At 32.4% G+C, this 24,114-nt stretch overlaps 1 protein-coding gene across 2 annotated transcripts in view; it reads right to left on the reverse strand.

Moving 5' to 3' along the window:
* The window catches only part of LOC127708473 (WD repeat and FYVE domain-containing protein 3-like), a 113,195-nt gene that overhangs the window by 24,360 nt on the left and 64,721 nt on the right, over window positions 1–24,114 (reverse strand). For both annotated transcript variants that reach the window (XM_052213342.1, XM_052213341.1), the window contains exons 40-58: window positions 21,804–22,029; window positions 18,354–18,528; window positions 18,001–18,086; window positions 17,162–17,267; window positions 16,622–16,723; window positions 10,949–11,026; window positions 10,523–10,738; window positions 7,685–7,847; window positions 7,043–7,278; window positions 6,282–6,430; window positions 5,779–5,829; window positions 4,670–4,816; window positions 3,581–3,664; window positions 3,229–3,283; window positions 2,607–2,726; window positions 1,983–2,100; window positions 1,455–1,561; window positions 862–1,015; window positions 184–275 (exon numbers count right to left, since the gene is read on the reverse strand). In XM_052213342.1, the coding sequence (XP_052069302.1) occupies window positions 184–275; window positions 862–1,015; window positions 1,455–1,561; window positions 1,983–2,100; window positions 2,607–2,726; window positions 3,229–3,283; window positions 3,581–3,664; window positions 4,670–4,816; window positions 5,779–5,829; window positions 6,282–6,430; window positions 7,043–7,278; window positions 7,685–7,847; window positions 10,523–10,738; window positions 10,949–11,026; window positions 16,622–16,723; window positions 17,162–17,267; window positions 18,001–18,086; window positions 18,354–18,528; window positions 21,804–22,029 (2,465 nt within the window). The remainder of the gene's footprint in view (window positions 1–183; window positions 276–861; window positions 1,016–1,454; window positions 1,562–1,982; window positions 2,101–2,606; window positions 2,727–3,228; window positions 3,284–3,580; window positions 3,665–4,669; window positions 4,817–5,778; window positions 5,830–6,281; window positions 6,431–7,042; window positions 7,279–7,684; window positions 7,848–10,522; window positions 10,739–10,948; window positions 11,027–16,621; window positions 16,724–17,161; window positions 17,268–18,000; window positions 18,087–18,353; window positions 18,529–21,803; window positions 22,030–24,114) is intronic.

The following is a 24,114-nucleotide window of genomic DNA, read 5'->3' on the forward strand; positions in this document are numbered from 1 at the left end:
TGCATATGTCAGACAAGGAGTGGGTGTATAATCACTTTTACATGTATATCATGCTCCATATAATTATTTCTGTCTTACCTCTCTATGTGCTCTGATGTATTCCCGTGCATATGTCAGACAAGGAGTGGGTGTATAATCACTTTTACATGTATATCATGCTCCATATAATTATTTCTGCCTTACCTCTCTATGTGCTCTGATATATTCCCGTGCATCTTCTTTTGCCCACTTTGGAAGCATCACATTATCTAACTGCACACCACTTTGTTTCATCCCTGTTTAAAAGTGTTACATTTAATAATTCCACAAACCAAAAATTACCATAGTTTAGATTTACTTTTTCAATATTTGTAAATGTTTTTTATATGATACGGTAGTTCTGAATCTACATCAAATGTTTTTGCAAATTCTTTAAAGCTAATACATGGCTTGATTGTCATCAGCTCCTTATTGGATAAAAATCAATTATGACTCGACATTTCTTCTTTATTATCTGATTTTGACCAGCATGAAAATAGGTGATCAGCTTAATGACATTGCACAAAAATATACTGTAAATTCAGAAATTATTGCGATGTTTTTATTATTGCGAAAAATGCGACAGGGTTATCATCGCAATAATTAAAACTCGCATTTTGACATTTTTTATATGAATCAAACAGGATTTTTCTGAATATCGCAAAAATTAAAATCGCATTTTAGTCTAAAATGACAAAATCGCAATAATAAATACACGCAATAATTTCTGAATTTACAGTATTCAAATATTAACATATCTCGAAAATAGAAAGTTTGTATCTCATGCAATCTATATAGAATTACACCTGACATTATTGTGATTGATTCTGAATTGTTTCATACCTAAATCAAAGTTGTTAGAATTGCCAAGGAACTCTGGGAGATAAAAGAATTCTGGAATCAGTTCCTTAACATCAGCCATGTTGTTTTTAGAAGCAGAACACCATCCTTCCTTAATACTGTGAAACATTCTATCTGCAAGGTCGAAGTGACCACCCTAAAATAACAATAATGCATGTACTTTAAAACTAAGAAATTGCATATAAATTATAAATTAAAACATATAATGTAATCATATCAATTTAATTTCAAAATAATGATGGATATCTGAACAGTTCATAATTTTTATAAATTTATCCTCAATGTTAAGGATGTTAAAGTGATCAATATACTTAGAGCATTCGGAAAATAAGTTATATAGTAAATCATCGTAAAGTTCAAACTCAAGAAGGAAATGTTTTTTTCATTTTTTACACGTCCCAGATTGCAGAAAAACACAGTCTACCTGGATTTGCGGCCTGGAGTACCTGCCAATCTCATAGACCAAGGGTACTAGTAGTTCACCAACAGAAACAGAGCATATATATGTCACTTCTTTTTTAAATATCCTTAAATATATATTATAGAATTCTATGGAAAAAAATAAAGAAATTTACCTGTAATTTGAGGAAATGTTGTGTAAATGGTTCCATTCTGACTAGATAAGAAGCTACAATCATGGCTGAAGAATAATGAGTTCCATAATGGTATGGTGGGGTTTCACCTAAAAAAAGTCAAATAAGTAAATATTGACTAGAGCATCACAAATAACATATTCCAAGAATTCATTGTGCTCAAATTATCACAAGTCTTTTTTTTAAAATGTGTACCCTCCCTCCAAAATGAAAAAAAAATAAAGAATTGGAGGTTGAAAAAAAAATTGAGATGCAAAAAAGCAGAGTTTCATTGACATTCAGTCATTTTTTTAGAGGATTTGCTTAAATAAGATGTCTACCCTTTATTACATATGACACAGTCCATTTTTTTCTTTGAGAAATTCTAAAACTTATTTTTAATTTAAACATTAAGCAGGAGGTACACAATGCCATTTGATACTATAAACTTCACTTCAGTAAGTGAGGCTATAATTAGTATATTGAGAACATTACCAGATAAAAAAGAAAATATCTTATATGAAAATTTACCTTGAGGATCATCCCAGTCAGTGTACCTTTTCCTAAACTGTGCCAGTCTGTTTGGAGTTTGTGCTCCCATTGGTTTAGCCAGATCTCTAAACGTAGTTTCACTATACAGATCTAACTCCTGAAAATAAACCGATGTAAATAATCATAAAATTTTGACATTCTCGCTTATTAACCTTCTTTCATTTAGAAAATTTCCAACAGACTAAAATTTTCTCAAAAAAAATTTTTTTAAATATGGAATGAAAAAAAATTCAGATAGAAAAATTACTTTTGTAAAATTCTTCTTTATACAGAGTTTAAACTCCTTGATGTTAAAAGCAATGAGTTAAAATTTTAAACCAATCCAATCATTGTTGACCCTTTTAACACCAAATAAACAGTAGTAGTGTGTTTATCCAGTTGTCAGGATATTCTATGAATCCTTCATGTGTGGTATTGACTTTAAAAAAAATTTGATATCAAATCCAAGACAAGACAAGACAAGACAATTTATAACAACTTAGGCTCACGTATGTGCTACAAGAGGATAACAATTATACATGAACAATTACATATAAGATATATATAAGTAACATCTTCACTGTTAATTTTGCAAGAATATATTTGGATTATGCTCAAACTTACTTCAGAATCATAATCTGCCACGACCCACGGAAAGACAGGATACTGCATCAGATCATTGTAAGAACGTCCAGCTAATGTGTTCAGGTGCATTAAATACTGAAAATTGTTTATTTCTCCTCTCTACAAATTTTAAACACAATATTACATAAAGAATACCATAACACACATAAGAAAAATATCACACATACATTATTTCAGCAATCAATTAAACTCTTAACATTTTCATAACTTTTTGAAGATGATATTGTTGAACAATTCACAAGTTTGAATATTTTGCAATATTTTTGACAGTTTTATGCACCTTCAACCAGAAATTCAATACCATAACTTTGCCCAACTAATTCCTTTCAAAAACATCTAAGTCTTATATTTGTTTATTTCAAGACTTGCTAAACTAATCTTACTGAGTACTCTATCTTGGGTAAATTAGTCTGTAATATGATGAAGCAAAACTAACCTTACTGAGTACTCTATCTTGGGTAAATTAGTCTGTAATATGATGAAGCTAAACTAATCTTACTGAGTACTCTATCTTGAGTAAATTAGTCAGTAACATGATGAAGAATACTGAATAAGCATATCAATTTATAACTTTAAAAATAATATCTCAACATAGAGTTACCTCCCATCTCTGTGTAACAGATTTCTCACCAATAAAGGAACTGATCAAACCAGAACTGAAATGGGAAAACACAGTATATCACCATCTCATCTTATTCTATTGCATAAGCATCATTATAATAATACAAATCTTGAAAAAATGTTTGTATCTCAAATATTATTCTGTGTTAATAAAAATGTATCTAAAACAATATTTTCATATTCAAGGTTCTTTTAATTCTTTTAACCCTCAAACTATTCTATTTTCCGTTTTGATTCTTCAAATTGGCCCACTCAATATATCTTCAAAAATCTACTTTTACTTTTAAAATCATGACCCAATATACCTTTCAAAGGCACTATACTATGTTTACCTTGCTTCAATTTTGGCTCCCACTTTTTGTCCAGATACTGACTGCTGAGCATTATCTGTCATCTCATTTGCTACTGATAAAAATCTGTAACACAAATAGGTAAGATGAGCTAGTTATCACAAATAATTATGTTCCCCATCATACATATTTTAGAGAATAGTAGCTCAAAATAAGTACACAATTTACAGTTAAAAATGCATATCTTTTCCTCCAATAGGAAGTTGCATGCAACAGGTGTTTAAATGTTTCCCCTTGTATACCTACACAACTATCTATTGTGTTGTTGCTGTGATATATGCAGCAAATATTACCTACATGTGTAAGCCAACACATAATTTTATTGAACATGAACTCGATATGTCACAGAAACTAGGATATACTGCCAGTTAAGGATGTTCGCTTGTCATGTTTTGGAATTTTTGTCAGATTTTCAGAATCCTCTGGTTTTATTCATTTGAATGCCTTAAAAAATTTTGCCCACTAAACCCCCATTTTTCTTTTTATAAATCTTTTACATGTATACCTATAAGCCATCTGTAAAAGTCTTATAAAATCTTTGTTACTTTTTAATAGTTTTTGAGAACTTAAACTTGTCAATGATAAAGCTATGAAAATTCAAGAGAGAACATTTTCCCGCCAAAATTTCAATGGCTAATATCTCAAGCACACGGACCTATATTTTTTTTCTCGCTCTTTTTGTTCCTTTATTAATCCCCTATCAATATATACTAGTGTTATGAAAAGCTTGTTATTTTGAAACTGAGTAGCGAACTTCCTTAAAGCTGACCTAGATAAATTCAACATTGTGAGATTTGTAGTTGTAGACCTAGTAAACACTTTTTCATCATTAAAATGGAAGTTAAATGCATAAGGTGTGAATTAATATCACTGTAGATCTGACCTAGTAGAAGCATGGTACAAAATGTTAGCATGCTTCAAATTTAAATGCACAGAAATGTGAATTATTTTTATATTACTGTTCATGCATCTTGCAACCAAAAACTTATGTGTTTTGGGCTATAGCTTCTACGAGACCTTGTTCATTGGTGTTCTAACAAATATCTATTTGCCATTATATGTTGTACTCACTTTGCATAGACTTTATTCCTTAGCTTTCTGGGAAATGCTAAGAGGTAATTTCTTCCATCAGAAGAGAAGACTTCTACTGCTATAGGTTGTAACAAGTACCTTCTCTTGTGAACTTCTTTGATATCATCATAAGCAAATTTACTGTTCCTGTTCAAAAACCAAAGATTTATAATAAAACAATGTAATAATTCTTAAAATTTAACATTGTATTCCATTCTTAAATGAATATAACACAGAACATGAACTTACCTTGCACTTTTTTAGGAAGGCATGCTGACCCATCCCATTTTGTTCAAATTTCTTCACTTTGTCTATCATTTATGCTTAGATTCATTATTTTTAATCATTAGTTATTTTATACATTTCATTGACTGTTTTAATTTGTTACCATGTGGCCTTTTCTAGTGGCATTAATATAATTTCAAATGCTACAGTACCATGCTCTTTTTGCTAAAAAAAAAGAGCAAATGGAGAATGCATTCTTGGGACACAGATGATGCCCCCACTTGCATATAACGTTATAAAGGGGAGAACGGTAAAAGTGACGTCACCCCAATTCGAACTTGATCTGTGTTTTGTGGTAATAAGCATTGTGTATAAGTTTCATAACATTTGGATGAGGCAAACTAAAGTTAGAGAACAGATCAATTTTGGGACATATGTATGTATAGTCGGACGAACAGATGGGTTTACAAGGGTAACACTTAATGCCCCCTTCGATGACAGCAGGGCATAAAAAGAAAACAAAAAACTCTACTATAATGTACTAGATTTCAAATTAATCATGTCTACTTTAACATTATTTTGCATATCCTTAACGTATTTAGTTGGACAGGCATTCCATCTACCCTTTCTAACTTTTTGCATCATTTTAAACAGAATTGAACAGTTCATGTGCCCTTTCTACTACAAGGCTTTGCTTAAAATCATAGAGAATCAAATTACTTAAAACTGATTTCAAAATTGAGTTTCTTTAATGAAAATAAGAAGCTCATGAAATAATTTTGCATATTTATTCTCTGTTCACAAAGTTTTCACTGTTCATTGCATGTAACATGTATTGTCTTATTTCAACAGTATTTCATTGAAACACTTAAACTAATACTTACGTTCGCTTGTGTGAACATGATCCCTTAGATGGTATGATAGGATCATGAAGGCTGAAGAGGAAGGAAACGATCTTTAAATATGTAATAAAAATAAGTAAGATAAATTTTCTCAAAATAATAGATTTGAAACTTATTGACATTGTCTTTAAAAAGTCTTACATATACTGTAAATTCAGAAATTATTGCGATTTTTTAAAATTTGGAAAAAATGTGAGATTAATCATTGCGATTTCAGGAAAAGGTAAATATAAATATACGTATTAGATATCATAATGCAAGGTCTTTTTATTGTGATACTCATGCAATCGCTTATTCGCATCAATAAAAACCTCGCAATAATTTCTGAATTTACAATAATTTATCAGTACACTTTATGAATGGATCATTCAAATTGTTCATCCAAAATAATGCATCTACAATGTCTTGTTTCTCCCATGGAAATTCATTACAAATATCATTTCTAAAATCTTATAAATAATATGTTAATAAAATCATGTGCTTACTCAAGTGGTAGACTGTCAATATCTCTAATTTCTCTGGATTTTAACATGGTCAAGCCATCTATAATATAAAAGTATTCCTTCCCAAACAGCAACAGTCCCTCAGCAGTGTCCAAACCCTGGATTCTGGCACAACGGAAAATATTGGTGATCTGAAACAATAAAACTTGTCTTATCTTTCAAGTCACAGTGCAAGAATTACCTGTAATCTGGTGATTTTCATTGTTTGCAGTCCGCCATAATTGTTTTTTATCGTTTGTTGGTGTTTTATAAATCAAGATGTTGGTTTTTTCTTTTGAATTTTTTTCACAATGTGTCATCACAGGGCCTTGCATAACTTTATCATTTGATATAGGTTTTGCTAAATGCTTAATCTCTTTAATATCTGAGCTGCGTAAGATAGAAATTGACCGTATGCAAATGAATATCAATACATCTGTTCACTTATTTTGGGTTGAAAAAATCTTTATGCAAAGCCTGTAATTGTTTTAAAAATGACTACAAAACAGACCAAAATTCATCTTTTATTTCATATTTGAATGTTTTATGTATATGTGCACTTGCATAAGGTCAATCTATATCCGACGTAGCTCATCTCATATCATAACTTTTTCTTTATAAATATTAAATCGATTTCTTTAATATTACAATGAAAAATCATTAATTCAGATAACAAGCACAAATACTGCCAGATTGCAATTTAACAATGTTATAATGAATTATTGAACACGAAATTTAACAAATATAATGAATGAATACAATACCTTCTCTCCCTCCCCAAGAATCCTAAATATAGCTTGGTTATTATCGGACCTGCTGTTGGTTTGTACATCTGTTTGGTTATCAGATTTACCATCAGTTTGATCACCTTGTCCTTCACTAGGACCATCTGCTTTGTCGGTCTCTGTATTATTATCAGTTGTAATTATTTCCTCTATATCTTCATCCAGATCGGTGGACTTCTGATCTGTTTTTCTAGGTACTAACTTTGGCAAAATATCTGGAAAAAAGTTGATTCATTGTATGCATGTCAAAATTCTTTAAATCAGTATCATGATCATTTTTATCTGATTTTAGACATGAAAAGTAAAAACATGACTCAAATAAAAGAAGAAACAGGCAAACTAAAAATTAACAGTATTATTCATTGACCCAATATATGATTGGAAAAACTTGGGCAAGTGGGTAAATTCAGGGAGTGACTTGCCAAAAAAACTGGTCAGTAGACAGGTACTTACAGGGATCTGCTTTGCCATATATCAGTTAAGTCAGGTTTTGAAATCTACAAGTGATTTTTGGGATTTGCTTTTACCATCATGTAACATGTCTGTTACTAGCAACACTGGTAGTAACATGTTTTAATACAAGTAATTTATCTATAAATCGTTCCGGTCTTTAATACTGACCTTCAGGTGACCTTTCCTCTGCACTGTCTTCACTACCACTGCCAACATTTGTACCAATCTGTATGGGCAGTATTTCATTGCCTAATCCTATCAAAGTCTTGGGCAAGTACCTCTCATAATATTCTCTACTGTCTAAGCACATTGCTACCTTATACTTCAGTGGCTACAAAATAAAGCAATTATGGTTATCAAACACCTAATTTTCCCCTTATAAGGCCCAAAATAAAATAAGAATTGATTGATGTTGCCTACCTACCCATCTAAAAAGCAGCCTACCTGAAAAATTTTATGACACAAATTGTTTCAAATTTTTTTTTTTACTTTTTTTTCGAGCTCTAACGTTGTTTTCTTGTCTAAAACATGTACTTTATGTTGTTGGCCAAAAAAAATTAATAAAATCTCTACCTACCTACCCAACTCTACAAGGCATGGGTAGGCAACATCAAACAAAGAATTTGTTAAGGGTGGTCTAAATGATATGAAATATTGATTGATTGGTGGTTGCTTTACATCGCATCAGCACAAAAAGGCTATATTGTGGCGAGATAAGAAATACACAGAAAGAAAAGATAAACAAGAATGTGGCAATAGTACATGGATGCACCACTCACACTATCATTTTCTATGTTCCGTGGACCGTGAAATTGGGGTCAAAACTCTAATTTGGCATTAAAATTAGAAAGATCATATCAAAGGGAACATGTGTACTTAGTTTCAAGTTGATTGGACTTCAACTTCATCAAAACTAGAGGCTCTCAAGAGCCTGTGTCGCTCACCTGACTCTACTTTGGTTTTAGAAATCATGTAAAGATAGATAAAAATCATAACAGATACCCAAATAATGATTGAGGCCAAATTTTGATTAATATTGGTCCCGTTATTTAATTAAATATCCTGGTGGCCATCTTGAAGAGTAAATCAGCAACAAAGTAGCAACACTTGGTCAGCACTTCATAAGGAACATTTATGCCATGTTTGGTTTCATTCCATTCAGTGGTACTCTAAAAGAAGACATTTGTATGTATTTCCCATAGGGTCCTATGTTAAACTAAGCCCCCCCCCCCAACGGCCATCTTGGATGATGGATCGACTGCAAAGTAACAACACTTGGTCAGCAACTCATAAGAAACATTCATGCCATGTTTGGTTCAATTCCATTCAGTGGTTCTCTAAAAGAAGACAATTGTATGTATTTCCCATAGGGTCCTATGTTAAACTAAGAACCCCGCTGTCGGCCATCTTGGATGATAGATCGGCTGCAAAATTACAACGCTTAGTCAACATCTCATAAGGAACATTCATGCCATGTTTGGTTCCATTCCATTTATTGGTTCTCTAAAAGAAGACATTTTTATGTATTTCCCAAAGGGTCCTATGTAAAACTAAGTCCCCCGCTGGCGGCCATCTTGGATGATGGATCGGCTACAAAGTAACAACACTTGGTGAGCACCTCATAAGGTAGATTCATGCCATGTTTGGTTTCATTCCATTCAGTGGTTCTCTAAAAGAAAACATTTGTATGTATTTCCCATAGGTCCAATGTTAAACTAAGTCCCCCGCTGGCGGCCATCTTGGATGATGGACCGACTGCAAAGTAACAACACTTGGTCAGCAACTCATAAGGAACATTCATGCCATGTTTGGTTCCATTCCATTCAGTGGTTCTCTAAAAGAAGACATTTTTATGTATTTCCCATAGGGTCCTATGTTAAACTAAGTCCCCCGCTGGCGGCCATCTTGGATGATGGATCGGCTACAAAGTAACAACACTTGGTCAGCACCTCATAAGGAACATTCATGCCATGTTTGGTTTCATTCCATTCAGTGGTTCTCTAAAAGAAGACAATTGTATGTATTTCCCATAGGGTCCTATGTTAAACTAAGAACCCCGATGGCGGCCATCTTGGATGATGGATCGGCTATAAAGTAACAACACATGGTCAGCACCTCATAAGGAACATTCATGCCATGTTTGGTTTTATTCCATTCAGTGGTTCTCTAAAAGAAGTCATTTGTATGCATTTCCCATAGGGTCCTATGTTAAACTAAGTCCCCTGCTGGCGGCCATCTTGGATGATGGATCGGCTACAAAGTAACAACACTTGGTGAGCACCTCATAAGGAACATTCATGCCATGTTTGGTTTCATTCCATTCAGTGGTTCTCTAAAAGAAGTCATTTGTATGCATTTCCCATAGGGTCCTATGTTAAACTAAGTCCCCCGCTGGCGGCCATCTTGGATGATGGATCGGCTACAAAGTAACAACACTTGGTCAGCACCTCATAAGGAACATTCATGCCATGTTTGGTTTCATTCCATTCAGTGGTTCTTTAGAAAAAGTTCAAAATGTAAAAAGTTAACGCAGACGACGGACGACGACGGACGACGCCGGACGACGCCGGACGACGACGGACGACGGACGACGGACGCCAAGTGATGAGAAAAGCTCACTTGGCCCTTCGGGCCAGGTGAGCTAAAAAGCTGTTTCACACAATCCCATTTTCAGGTTCAATGAACCGTAAAATTTGGACCAAAACCCAAATTTGCCATACTTTTTAGAAAGTCCCAATCATAATGACTATGTATGCAAAGTTACAAGTGGATGCAACTTTAACTTCATCATAAACTACCTTGACCAAAAACTTAAACCTGACACAGGACAGATGGACAAACAGACAAACGACGAACAAATGAACGGACGCACAGACCAGAAAACATAATGCCCCTACTACTCTCTTGCCATAAAAAGCAAATGAAATATTTTTTTTATTACTTTTGTATATAACACTTTCCAATTCAACAGAACCTGCATTCCCTAGCTTACATAAAGGGACTTACACTGTTCTCTAAATCTGGTCTATAAGGATAGTGGGTGTAGAACAAATCATTGAAAACCATTTTCTTCCTCATCCTACACGGTCCCTCTGTTACATCTAACATCCATTTGTCAAACCTGGATCCAACATATGGACCCCATAGTCCTTTCTCTCTTAATAACTCATTCTCACACTGTTCCCATTCTTCAACCAGATATCTCTCCATGTGTTCATGTCCCTGTAATAGAAAATTTAGGTCAATTGTATATCCTTCCATTTCTAAAAAAATTTATTTCAAGTTAATTATGAAAAAATACTGCCCTTTTTATTACATGCAATAAACTCATTTCAATGGAAAACAGATTCTCCTTAAATATTTCAATTAAAAACTATATAAATGATACCTTTTTGCAACTCAGTTGCTTCAGTAATAAGATTATTGTCTTACCTGAAGATACTGTTGGAACTGTAACTGTACTAAATCTCTCACGACTGCCATGTGTGTCAAGGTCCAGGAAATGTAGTCCTAATGAAACAGATTAGTAAATAAAATGCTCCGCAGGGCGCAGCTTGATACGACCGCAGAGGTCGAACCCTGAACAGTTGGGGCAAGTATGGACACAACATTCAAGCTTGATACAGCTCTGAATTTGGATTGTGATTAAATATTTGACACAGCATAGGTTTCTGACACAGAATGAATGTGGTCTAAGAACTTAAAAATTTTAAATTGGACATTCACCTATTATGGTCCAATATCCAAAATCTAAATACATGGTTAGATTCAGCATATCAAAGAACCCCAAGAATTCAATTTTTGATGAAATCAAACAAAGTTTAATTTTGGACCCTTTTGATCTCAATGTGGACAAAAATGATAACAGGGCCCAAAAATCAAAAATCTAAATACATGGTTAGATTCAGCATATCAAAGAACCCCATATATTCAATTTTTGTTGAAATCAAACAAAGTTTAATTTTGGACCCCGATTTGGACCAACTTGAAAACTGGGCCCATAATCAAAAATCTAAATACATGTTTAGATTCAGCATATCAAAGAACCCTAAAAATTCAATTTTTGTTAAAATCAAACTAAGTTTAATTTTGGACCCTTTGGACCTTTATGAAGACCAATTTGAAAACAGAACCAAAAATTAAGAATCTAAATACACGGTTAGATTCGGCATATCAAAGAACCCCAATAATTCAATTTTTGATGAAATCAAACAAAGTTAAATTTTGGACCCTTTGGACTTCAATGTGGACCAATTTAAAAACGGGGCCCAAAATCCAAAAACTTAATACACGGTTAGATTCAGCATATTACAGAACCCCATATATTCAATTTTTGTTGAAATCAAACAAAGTTTAATTTTGGACCCCGATTTGGACCAACTTGAAAACTGGGCCCATAATCAAAAATCTAAATACATGGTTAGATTCAGCATATCAAAGAACCCCATATATTCAATTTTTGTTGAAATCAAACAAAGTTTAATTTTGGACCCCGATTTGGACCAACTTGAAAACTGGGCCCATAATCAAAAATCTAAATACATGGTTAGATTCAGCATATCAAAGAACCCCATATATTCAATTTTTGATGAAATCAAACAAAGTTTAATTTTGGACCCTTTTGATCTCAATGTGGACAAAGTTGATAACGGGGCCCAACAATCAAAAATCTAAATACATGGTTAGATTCAGCATATCAAAGAACCCCATATATTCAATTTTTGTTGAAATCAAACAAAGTTTAATTTTGGACCCCGATTTGGACCAACTTGAAAACTGGGCCCATAATCAAAAATCTAAATACATGGTTAGATTCAGCATATCAAAGAACCCCATATATTCAATTTTTGTTGAAATCAAACAAAGTTTAATTTTGGACCCCGATTTGGACCAACTCGAAAACTGGGCCCATAATCAAAAATCTAAATACATGGTTAGATTCAGCATATCAAAGAACCCCATATATTCAATTTTTGTTGAAATCAAACTAAGTTTAATTTTGGACCCTTTGGACCTTTATGTAGACCAATTTGAAAACAGAACCAATAAAATGCTTCGCTGGGGCGCAGCTTGATACGACCGCAGAGGTCGAACTCGAACAGTTGGGGCAAGTATGGACACAAAATTCAAGCTTGATACAGCTATGACTTTGGATTGTCATTAAATATTTGACACAGCATAGGTTTCTGACACAGGATGAATGTGGTGTAAGAACTGGAAAAAATTTAATTTACCTATTATGGTGGAATCTCCATAAACTAAATTGTTTGTTAATTTCAATATATCAAAGAATATGTAGAATTCAATGTTTGATGTAATGTAATAAAGTTGAAATTTGGACCGTTTTTGTTCAATGTGGACCAATTTGGTAACATGTATAAATAATCAAAAATCTAAATACATGGGAGCCCATTTAAATACATCATAAAGGTATTAAAATAGAAAGTGACATCATAGTCATGGCTAAAAATAAACAAAAATCCTTAATCAGCAACATTTAAAGTAATATCTAAAAATAAAATTCCTTTGTAACCATAAAAGCCCATTTAAATACATCATAAAGATATTAAAATAGAAAATGACATCATAGTCATGGCTAAACATAGCAAAAAACCCTTAATCAGCATCATTTAACAGTAATATCTAAAAATGGAAATTACATCATCAAGGTATTAAAATAGAAAATGACATCATAGTCATGGCTAAAAATAAACAAAATCCTTAATCAGCATCAGCAACATTTTATAGTAATATCTAAAAATAAAATTCCTTTGTAACCATAAAAGCCCATTTAAATACATCATAACAGATATTAAAATAGAAAATGACATCATAGTCATGGCTAAACATAGCAAAAACCTTAATCAGCATCATTTAACAGTAATATCTAAAAATAAAAATTTCTTTGCAACCATAAAAGTAAAATAGAAAATGACATCATAATCATAGCTAAAAATAAACAAAATTTTTTTTTATTGGCAAATTTTAAATGGAGTTTATTATACTAAAACAATAAATTTGCAACCATAAACATGATAAAACCCCATTTAAACACATCATAAAAGTATTAAATAATTCAACTACATCATAAGGCTATAAAAATAGAAAATGACTTCATAGTCAAGGCTAAAGGTAAACAAAAAACCTTCATCAGCAAAATTTTATATTGGCAAATTTCCAATGAAGTTTATTACACTAAAATTGTTGGCTAATTTCCAATGCATTTATTAACAATAAAGTTATTGGCAAATTTCCAATTTACATAATTTAAAAGCAGTGTAGATGAGATATTTAAATGAGTTTGAATTACCAACCTTACACTGCTTTTAAATAATGTTCTTTACTCAATTATTTGTCTATTAAAATGGAAACCCTTGTTTTTTAACCTTTTTTCCCCTTATTCCTTAAACATTAGAGCACACTAAAAAAATCCTTATTTTCAACCAATATTTGGCCCCTTATTCATAAATGTTTGAGCAATTAACCCCAAAACTCAATTCCTACTTTCTCTTCGTGATAAAAAATAACTAACTTAAAATGTAAATTTTAAACAAAAAAAAAAGGAAAAAAAAAAATTACCCCTTTTTTTACCCCCGCCCCCCTTATGATTCATCACCCCCACCCCCATTTCCCCCCAAACCAAGCTCAATAACAGCCTTGCCTTTGTGGTATGGTACCTTGTAATACAATTTTAGAGAGATCCATACACTTGAACACAAGTTATTGTCTAGAAACTAAAAAATGCTTATTTTAAACCCCTTTTTAGGCCCCTTATTACTAAACGTTTTGGGCAATTACCACAACACTCAATTCCAGCTTTCCCTTTGTGAAATGGAACCTTGTAGTAAAATTTCAGAAAGATCCATACACTTACACACAAGTTATTGTCATGAAACTAGAAAAATGCTTGTTTTTTGCCCCCTTTTGGCCCCTTATTCCTAAAATTTTGAGGCAATTAACCCCAAAATCAATCCCAGCATTGACCCTTTGTGATATGGAATCTTGTGGTACAATGTCAAAGAGATCCATATGCTAACACACAAGTTATGTCTGGAAGTTACAAAAATGCTTATTTTCGGCCCCTTTTTGGCCCCTAATTCCTTAACTGTTGGTACCATAACCCCCAAAATCAATCCCCACTTTCCTATTGTGGTATTGAACCTTATGGTAAAATTTCATAGAGATCCATTCACTTAAACTAAAGTTAGAGTGCGAAAACCATTGTGTATTCGGACGACGACGCCGGACGACGACGACGACGACGACGACGACGACGACGACGCCAACGTCATACCAATATACGACCTCAAAATTTTTTTGCGGTCGTATAAAAATTAAGAATCTAAATACACGGTTAGATTCGGCATATCAAAGAACCCCAATAATTCAATTTTTGATGAAATCAAACAAAGTAAAATTTTGGACCATTTGGACCTCAATGTGGACCAATTTAAAAACGGGGCCCAAAATCCAAAAACTTAATACACGGTTAGATTCAGCATATTAAAGAACCCCAAGAATTCAAGAATAAAACCCTATTGAAATTGATCAAGAAATAAGCAATTTATAGGAAGTATCTTCTTTTGCACAATACTGTGCAATTGATTATTTCTTGCTATTGCGCAATACTGTACAATTGACAATTTCTTGCTATTGCGCAATATTGTGCTATTGGATATTTCTTGCTATTGCGCAATACTGTGCAATTGAAGATTTCTTGCTATTGCGCAATACTGTGCAATTGAAGATTTCTTGCTATTGTGCAATACTGTGCAATTGAAAATTTCTTGCTATTGCACAATACTTATAATATAATAATTTACACATCCTGTTTGGTGTGTATCTCCTACCATATCATTATTATTTGCTTTTAAATATAAATCAGAAATAACCAACTTAAAATGGAAAATTTTAAAAGAAAAAAAAAAAGGAAAAAAAGAAAAAAAGAAATCCCCCCCCCAAAATTTTTTGAACCCCCTTATGATTCATCACCCCAAACTCAATCTCAGCCTTCCCTTTGTGGTATGGTACCTTGCAGTACAATTTCAGAGAGATCCATACACTTGAACACAAGTTATTGTCTGGAAACTAGAAAAATGCTTATTTTTGGCCCCTTTTTGGCCCCCAATTCCTAAACGTTTCGGGCAATTACCCCCAAACTCAATTCCAGCTTTCCCTTTGTGATATGGAACCTTGTAGTACAATTTCAGAAATATCCAAGCACTTACACACAAGTTATTGTCATGAAACTAGAAAAATGCTTGTTTTTTGCCCCTTTTTTGGCCCCTAATTCCTAAAATTTTGAGGCAATTACCCCCAAAATCAATTACAGCCTTCCCTTTGTGATATGGAACCTTGTGGTACAATGTCAGAGAGATCCATACACATACACACAAGTTATTGTCTGGAAGTTACAAAAATGCTTATTTTTGGCCCCTTTTTGGCCCCTAATTCCTTAACTGTTGGTACCATAACCCCCAAAATCAATCCCAACCTTCCTTTCATGGTATTGAACCTTATGGTAAAATTTCATGGAGATCCATTCACTTAAACTAAAGTTAGAGTGCGAAAACCAATGTGTCTTCGGACGACGCCAGACGACGCCGAACGACGACGACGACGACGACGACGACGACGACGACGCCAACGTCATACCAATATACGACCAAAAAATTTTCAATTTTTGCGGTCGTATAAAAAGGAAAAAAATGTATAAATTCAAGGATAAGGTAATTGGAAAATGGAAAGCAGTCGTTTTAAAGCTGCATATTCTAAATTTCCAAAACATTTTTGGTTTATCTGGTCTCAATCAAACAAAATATAAGTACTAACCTTAAATATAAAGTTACAATATCTTTTTATTAAACTAAAGCAATTACTACTATAGAGCTTACTGGTACATTAATTCTTATCAAGATGTTGTTAAAAATACTGATTTTTTAATTTTTAATTTTAATTTCTAATTTTTTTAGATAAATTGTCCTTAATATTTTTATATTTGGTTAAAATATCTTGTGAAGCAAAAAAATAACCTAGAACAATATATTTATAGGTTTTATAGTTTATTTTACTAATCTATACATTAGCAATGAACACCATACTTACTGTCATATGAACTGTAGACGAGGGTGAAGATTTTAAAGGTAGATCTTTTTTATTTTTCCTTACTGAAAATTTCAGGACAGCATTTCCCATTTTAGCTATTTTCTGGAAAATATTTATTTCAATTATGGATCAACAACAATAAATCTTTTGTATAATTAAACAAAGAATTTAAACTCATTATCTAATATACTTTGCTTTAAACATATCAGAAATTTCAAATACTGTGGATTCGTGGGTACCAATTTTCGTGGATTGAGAAAAATTTGTTTTTTTATGGATATCTGATTTCCTGATTTTAGCAAAGTGTACATACATGCCCATAGAAGATTTATACTTTGATTAACATTTAATCTTTGATTCACTGATACAAACGAAATCCACAAAAATTGGTATTCCCAGGAATAATAATTAATCCATAGTTTGAAGTAAATTTATATCCTTAAAGAATACAGAGCTGAGAAGACTAGTATATTTGGTTCTATCATAATGTAAAGCAGATCCAGCAGAAAAACGTATGAGAAAGTAACAGATGAAACTTACAGACTGAATTTGAGCTGGTATTCTATCTGTGTAGGAGAAGTTACATTTTCTCTCATTCTCAACATACTGTACCCAAACTTTTGAAGCTGATTCCTGTATTAACCCTCTGAAATATAAGCTTTTTTTTATAGTGTAGACAGATTTTTTACATTTTAAGAAAACACAGGATATGTGATAACACAGCTCCTGAAATTGCAAAAATAATGTTCTCCAATTGTTTCCAAATAGTGTTAGTTCTACTGATAAATGAATAGGGTTATGTAATCTTGATACTTCAGTACAGAATAGACAGTTAAAATGTCACTGTGATGTCATTAGAATGTTGAAATTGGCGTATTTGACCAAAAAGACCATTTTACACTTAGTTTTTGATAATTACGATATGAGGGAAATATAAGAGATATTCTAATCCAATTAACATCTTTCTATAAGATATCTTGTAGCCACATATCTTTTCGGGTAAAGCCTTTGATCATATCAAAATATTAATGACAAGATCTCTAAATAAAGGTTTTTTTTTTTACAGATTTAGCAGTTTTGCAACAATAATATCAAGTTTGACAAATTTAATCAAATGATTTAGGTCTATTGCTATCCATAAACATTCAAAAGTTAACTTTTCGGCCTGGGCGCAAAGGTGCCACTAGTTGGCTTGAATAAAACCATCAAATAACTGTACTATTGGGAGGTAAATTTTGAATTGTTGATAAATAAATATAAATTTTGTTGTTTGTGTAGTGTGTACAAAATATATTATGATCATGCAGTTTACTTAATTTCATTATACCTGCAGTCAATTCTTAGAGGAAATCACTAAAGTGAGACATGAATATTCTTACCTGACAGTATTCAAATCTGGTGATGTGAAGTCTGTACTCATGGAGTCAATATTATTTAACTGTGTCTTAAATACTTCTTCTAGAGACTAAAAGTAAGTAGTAAAGATTTAAAGATGTATCAAGGGAAAGTAATACAATAAAAGATCAGAATAACTTTTATTAGAAGAAATACAAACTTGCACTAAATTATCTTTAAGATGAAGATATGTAAGATTTCTAAACCTGTAAACACATGACTTTATTTGACCTGAAAAATTAGATTTTATCAATTGTAATTATATGTCATACTTACTTAATGCAGTATTAATGACAAGTTAGCAAATCTATGAGTGTAGTGAACTACAAAAACTTACAGGTTTCTTGTGTGCATATAGTTCTTCCCAGACTCTTTTTGATGCTTTACAGACCAATAAATGTCCCTCTGGAACTGCACTGCCCTCTATAACAAAATCATTGTAAGGATCTTCTTCTCCTAAGTTTACATGCCATGTTGTTGTCATAGCTTGTCCTCCATGTAAGTTAGATGACCTGAAAATAATGAACTATTGATCAAACTTCTCATGTATGGTTTTTTTATTTTCTAAAATCAAATCACAGACAAGAATTAAACCAAAGATCTTATGCACTGACCATAAATGATCAATTCAGAAATTACATTCCATTCATAAATAATTCGTAAATAACTTTTCAAGTTTTCAACATCCTCATAAACTTTTTATGTTTTCAGTTCTCATATTGCAACACAATTTCTTAACTGATCTATTAAAATTGTCAGGTAAGTTTTTATCAAATTTTTTTATGTTAGCTGTACGACTCTGTCTTAAACCATTTTGTTTGATCAAATATTTAAATTAATTCAGTTTTCGACACTTACTTTATACATAGAAAGTAAAAATAAGAAACTTGATAACAGAATATGTTTATCAGATTAAGTACAAAGAACAAAGTAAAGTTCGTTTGTTTTCTAGGTAGAACAGGAAATCTAGATAACCATGATAAAAGAATATAAATTGGCCAGTCAAATCATAAAATGGGTAAATAATGGATGATTGAAAAACCAGACTGATTCTGTATTTACAACAGCAAATTAAGAACTAAAGGTCCTCCTAAATGAGGCAAACATGAATTTTATGAACTAAATTCACACTGTGATACTTGAATTATAAGCATCCCTAAAACCACTTTTGAACAAATCAAACAAAAAGTTAAATAAAAACACAGTATTCAATAATATTTTGTTGCACTGACTTGTTTTGAAAGGTCCCCCATCTTTGACATTTGAATAACTTGGCCTGTATGCCAAGGTTCGTTATCATTAGTTATATTTTGTGTAAAAATCCAGATACAAACATTTGCTAATATATTGTAAGCAAGTTCTGATTACAAATCATGTTTTGTAATTATCTGATATATCTGTAAAACCAAACAGATAAGTGAGAGGACAGATGAAGTACCCATGATCTTATTTTTAAAGAAAATAATATTTAGCAGTTGTGGATCACAATTACAAAGAATAAAATGTATATTGTATATAAATATATACATGTATATAAATCTTCTGAGCAGAAAAAAAAGATATAGGTGATTACAATTTAGATCAGGTGAAATATATACAATACAAATGTAATTTAAATACCAAATAAAATGCCCTGCTGGGCGCAGCTTGATACGACCGCAGAGGTCAAACCCTGAACAGTTGGGGCAAGTATGGACACAACATTCAAGCTTGATACAGCATTGAATTTGGATTGTGATTAAATATTTGACACAGCATAGGTTTCTGACACAGAATGAATGTGGTCTAAGAACTTAAAAAAATTTAATTTACCTATTCAAACCATATCATTATTATTTGCTTTTATATATAAATCAGAAATAACCACTTTAAAATGGAAAAATTTAAAGAAAAAAAAAGGAAAAAAAGGAAAAAAAATCCCTTCCCCAAATTTTTTGAACCCCCTTATGATTCATCACCCCCAAACTCAATCCCAGCCTTCCCTTTGTGGTATGGTACCTTGCAGTACAAGTTCAGAGAGATCCATACACTTGAACACAAGTTATTGTCTGGAAACTAGAAAAATGCTTGTTTTTAGACCCCTTTTTGGCCCCAAATTCCTAAACATTTAGGGCAATTACCCCAAAACTCAAACCCAGCTTTCCCTTTGTAATATGGAACCTTGTAGTACAATTTCAGAAAGATCCATACACTAACACACAAGTTATTGTCCTGAAACTAGAAAAATGCTTGTGTTTTGCCCCCTTTCGGCCCCTAATTCCTAACATTTTGAGGCAATTACCCCCAAAATCAATCCCAGCCTTCCTTTTGTGGTATGGTATCTTGCAGTACAATTTCAGAGAGATCCATACACTTAAACACAAGTTATTGTCTGGAAACTAGAAAAATGCTTATTTTTGGCCACTTTTTCGCCCCTTATACCTCAATGTTTTTGGCAATTACCCCCAAACTCAATTCCAGCTTTCCCTTTGTGATATGGAACCTTGTAGTACAATTTCAGAAAGATCCATACACTTACACACAAGTAATTGTCATGAAACTAGAAAAATGCTTATTTTTTGCCCCTTTTTTTGCCCCTAATTCCAAAATTTTTGAGGCAATTACCCCCAAAATCAATCCCAGCCTTCCTTTAGTGGTATGGTATCTTGCAGTACAATTTCAGAGAGATCCATACACTTAAACACAAGTTATTGTCTGGAAACTAGAAAAATGCTATTTTTGGCCACTTTTTGGCCCCTTATTCCTCAACGTTTTTGGCAATTACCCCCAAACTCAATTCCAGCTTTCCCTTTGTGATATGGAACCTTGTAGTACAATTTCAGAGAGATCCATACACTAACCCACAAGTTATTGTCTGGAAGTTACAAAAATGCTTATTTTTGGCTGCTTTTTGGCCCCTAATTTCTTAACTGTTTGTACCATAACCCCCAAAATCAATCCCAACCTTCCTTTTGTGGTATTGAACCTTATGGTAAAATTTCATAGAGATCCATTCACTTAAACTAAAGTTAGAGTGCGAAAACCAATGTGTCTTCGGACGACGACGACGACAATGTCATACCAATATACGACCACAAATTTTTTTTCGGTCGTATAAAAACTATTTTTGCCGTCAGCATTTAAAGTTTTTTGCTACAAATGTGAAAAAGCTTTTATAAATTGAACATTGGATATTTGTAAAAGTCTGGAATACCACAGCTTTAAATAAGTGAGAAAACACAGCAAAGCATTATAAACTGTCAGTATAAGAATATAAATATACCAATAGTAAATAAGCAATTAAAGCAAGGTGAGTCAGTCCTATACATGTATCCGGTTAAGATAACATTTTATTACATCTGATTTACTTACTTGTAACTGTTGTAAAAAAATAGTAATCACATTAAAAGCTGAATCAATATTTAACTATTTTCTCTTCATTGTAATTGATTAAATTTTCAAAATAGTGCTTATGTTGTACAGAAATGCTAAATCTATAAAATCTTCAGCAGACATGTGAACTCTAAGTAGCTTGGTTCAAATATTACTGGTCTTCAGGTCATTCCTTGTTAGTTTGGCTTTTTGGTGCTTTTTTCACATTATTGTTTGAAAAATCTAATTCTATGACACCTGCAAAATGTATTATATATTTAAAAAGTTGAAATAGCAAAAATTACTCTGCAAAAATATCTATTACAGTAAATAAAGCAGTAAATCTACATGAATCGTCATTATCTAATCAGCTTTGCAAGCAATAGTTGAATTTCTTTTTATCCAAATTTAATTTTGCATGTTGTAAAGACATTACCCTTTCTCTGGATCCTCTGTAAGTTGTAACAAACAGTAACACAGACACACAAGGAACTCTGTATCATAATTGTTTGGTCCAAACACAAGACTTCTGTTACTGGTTAGTTTGTGTAGGGCATCCAGTACACCTGTTGATGAGGCTACATTGGTGAGCGGGCGAGACAGCTGGTAGAGAATGGTTCTGTTTAGAGATTTATAGATCAGATCCAGAGATACACCAGAAGCTGCAAAGAAATCATCATTTAGTAACTATAATTACTTCTTATAAGCTCATTTGGGGTTACATCTTACAAAGTCTAACCGAATTATTTTGAAAAGAATTCTGGTCTTGAGATGAAGAATAGCAATACAAACGCTGTTCCTTTGCTTTTTGTGTGTTTTTTGCTGTGCATGTACTGATTTTGTGTCATGTATAGATACCCCATGTCCTTTGTTTTTCTATAATGGTTACAGTCATATTTAAAATTAATTTAAATAGAAATGGTTTGCATGACATGCTTCACAATATTACAAATAAAATGCTTCGCTGGGGCGCAGCTTGATACGACCGCAGAGGTCGAACCCTGAACAGTTGGGGCAAGTATGGACACAACATTCAAGCTTGATACAGCTCTGAATTTGGATTGTTATTAAATATTTGACACAGCATAGGTTTCTGACACAGAAAGAATGTGGTCTAAGAACTTGAATTTTTTTAATTTACCTATTATGGTCCAATGTCCAAAATCAAAATACATGGTTAGATTCAGCATATCAAAGAACCCCATATATTCAATTTTTGTTAAAATCAAACAAAGTTTAATTTTGGACCCCAACTTGGACAAACTTGAAAACTGGGCCCATAATCAAAAATCTAAACATATGTTTAGATTCAGCATATCAAAGAACCCCAAGAAATCAATTTTTGCTAAAATCAAACTAAGTTTAATTTTGGACCCTTTGGACCTTAATGTAGACCAATTTAAAAAACAGGACTTAAAATTAAAAATCTAAATACACCGTTAGATTTGGAATATCAAAGAACCCCAATAATTCAATTTTTGATGAAATCAAACAAAGTTTAATTTTGAACCCTTTTGACCTCAATATGAACCAATTTGATAGCCGGGCCCACAAATAAAAAATCTAAATTCATGGTTAGATTCAGCATATCAAAGAACCCCATATATTCAATTTTTGTTGAAATCAAAAAAAGTTTAATTTTGGACCCCAACTTGGACCAACTTGAAAACTGGGCCCATAATAAAAAATCTAAACACATGTTTAGATTCAGCATATCAAAGAACCCCAAGAATTCAATTTTTGTTAAAATCAAACTAAGTTTAATTTTGGACCCTTTGGACCTCAATGAAGACAAATTTAAAAAACGGGACCCAAATTAAACATCTAAAAACACGGTTAGATTTGGCATATCAAAGAACCCCAATAATTCAATTTTTGATGAAATCAAACAAAGTTTAATTTTGGACCCTTTTGACCTCAATATGAACCAATTTGATAGCGGGGCCTACAAATAAAAAATCTAAATACATGGTTAGATTCAGCATATCAAAGAACCTCATATATTCAATTTTTGTTGAAATCAAACAAAGTTTAATTTTGAACCCCAATTTGGACCTACTTGAAAACTGGGCCCATAATCAAAAATCTAAATACATGTTTAGATTCAGCATATCAAAGAACCCCATGTATTCAATTTTTGTTGAAATCAAACAAAGTTTAAATACTGGACCCTATCTTGGACCAACTTGAAAACTGGGCCCATAATCAAAAATCTAAACACATGTTTAGATTCAGCATATCAAAGAACCCCAAGAATTCAATTTTTGTTAAAATCAAATTAAGTTTAATTTTGGACCCTTTGGACCTTAACGTAGACCAATTTAAAAAACAGGACCCAAAATTAAAAATCTAAATACACGGTTAGATTTGGAATATCAAAGAGCCCCAATAATTCAATTTTAGATGAAATCAAAAAGTTTAATTTTGGACCCTTTTGACCTCAATATGAACCAATTAGATAACGGGGTCCACAAATAAAAAATCTAAATACATGGTTAGATTCAGCATATCAAAGAACCCCATATATTCAATTTTTGTTGAAATCAAACAAAGTTTAATTTTGGACCCCAATTTGGACCAACTTGAAAACTGGGCCAAAAATCAAAAATCTAAATACATGTTTAGATTCAGCATATCAAAGAACCTCATATATATTCAATTTTTGCTAAAATCAAACAAAGTTTAATTTTGGACCCTTTGGACCTTAATGTAGACTATTTTGAAAACTGGACCCAAAATTAAAAATC

The sequence above is a fragment of the Mytilus californianus genome, unplaced genomic scaffold (genome assembly GCF_021869535.1).
Source record: "Mytilus californianus isolate M0D057914Y unplaced genomic scaffold, xbMytCali1.0.p SCAF_7, whole genome shotgun sequence".
Taxonomy (NCBI): Eukaryota; Metazoa; Mollusca; class Bivalvia; order Mytilida; family Mytilidae; genus Mytilus; species Mytilus californianus.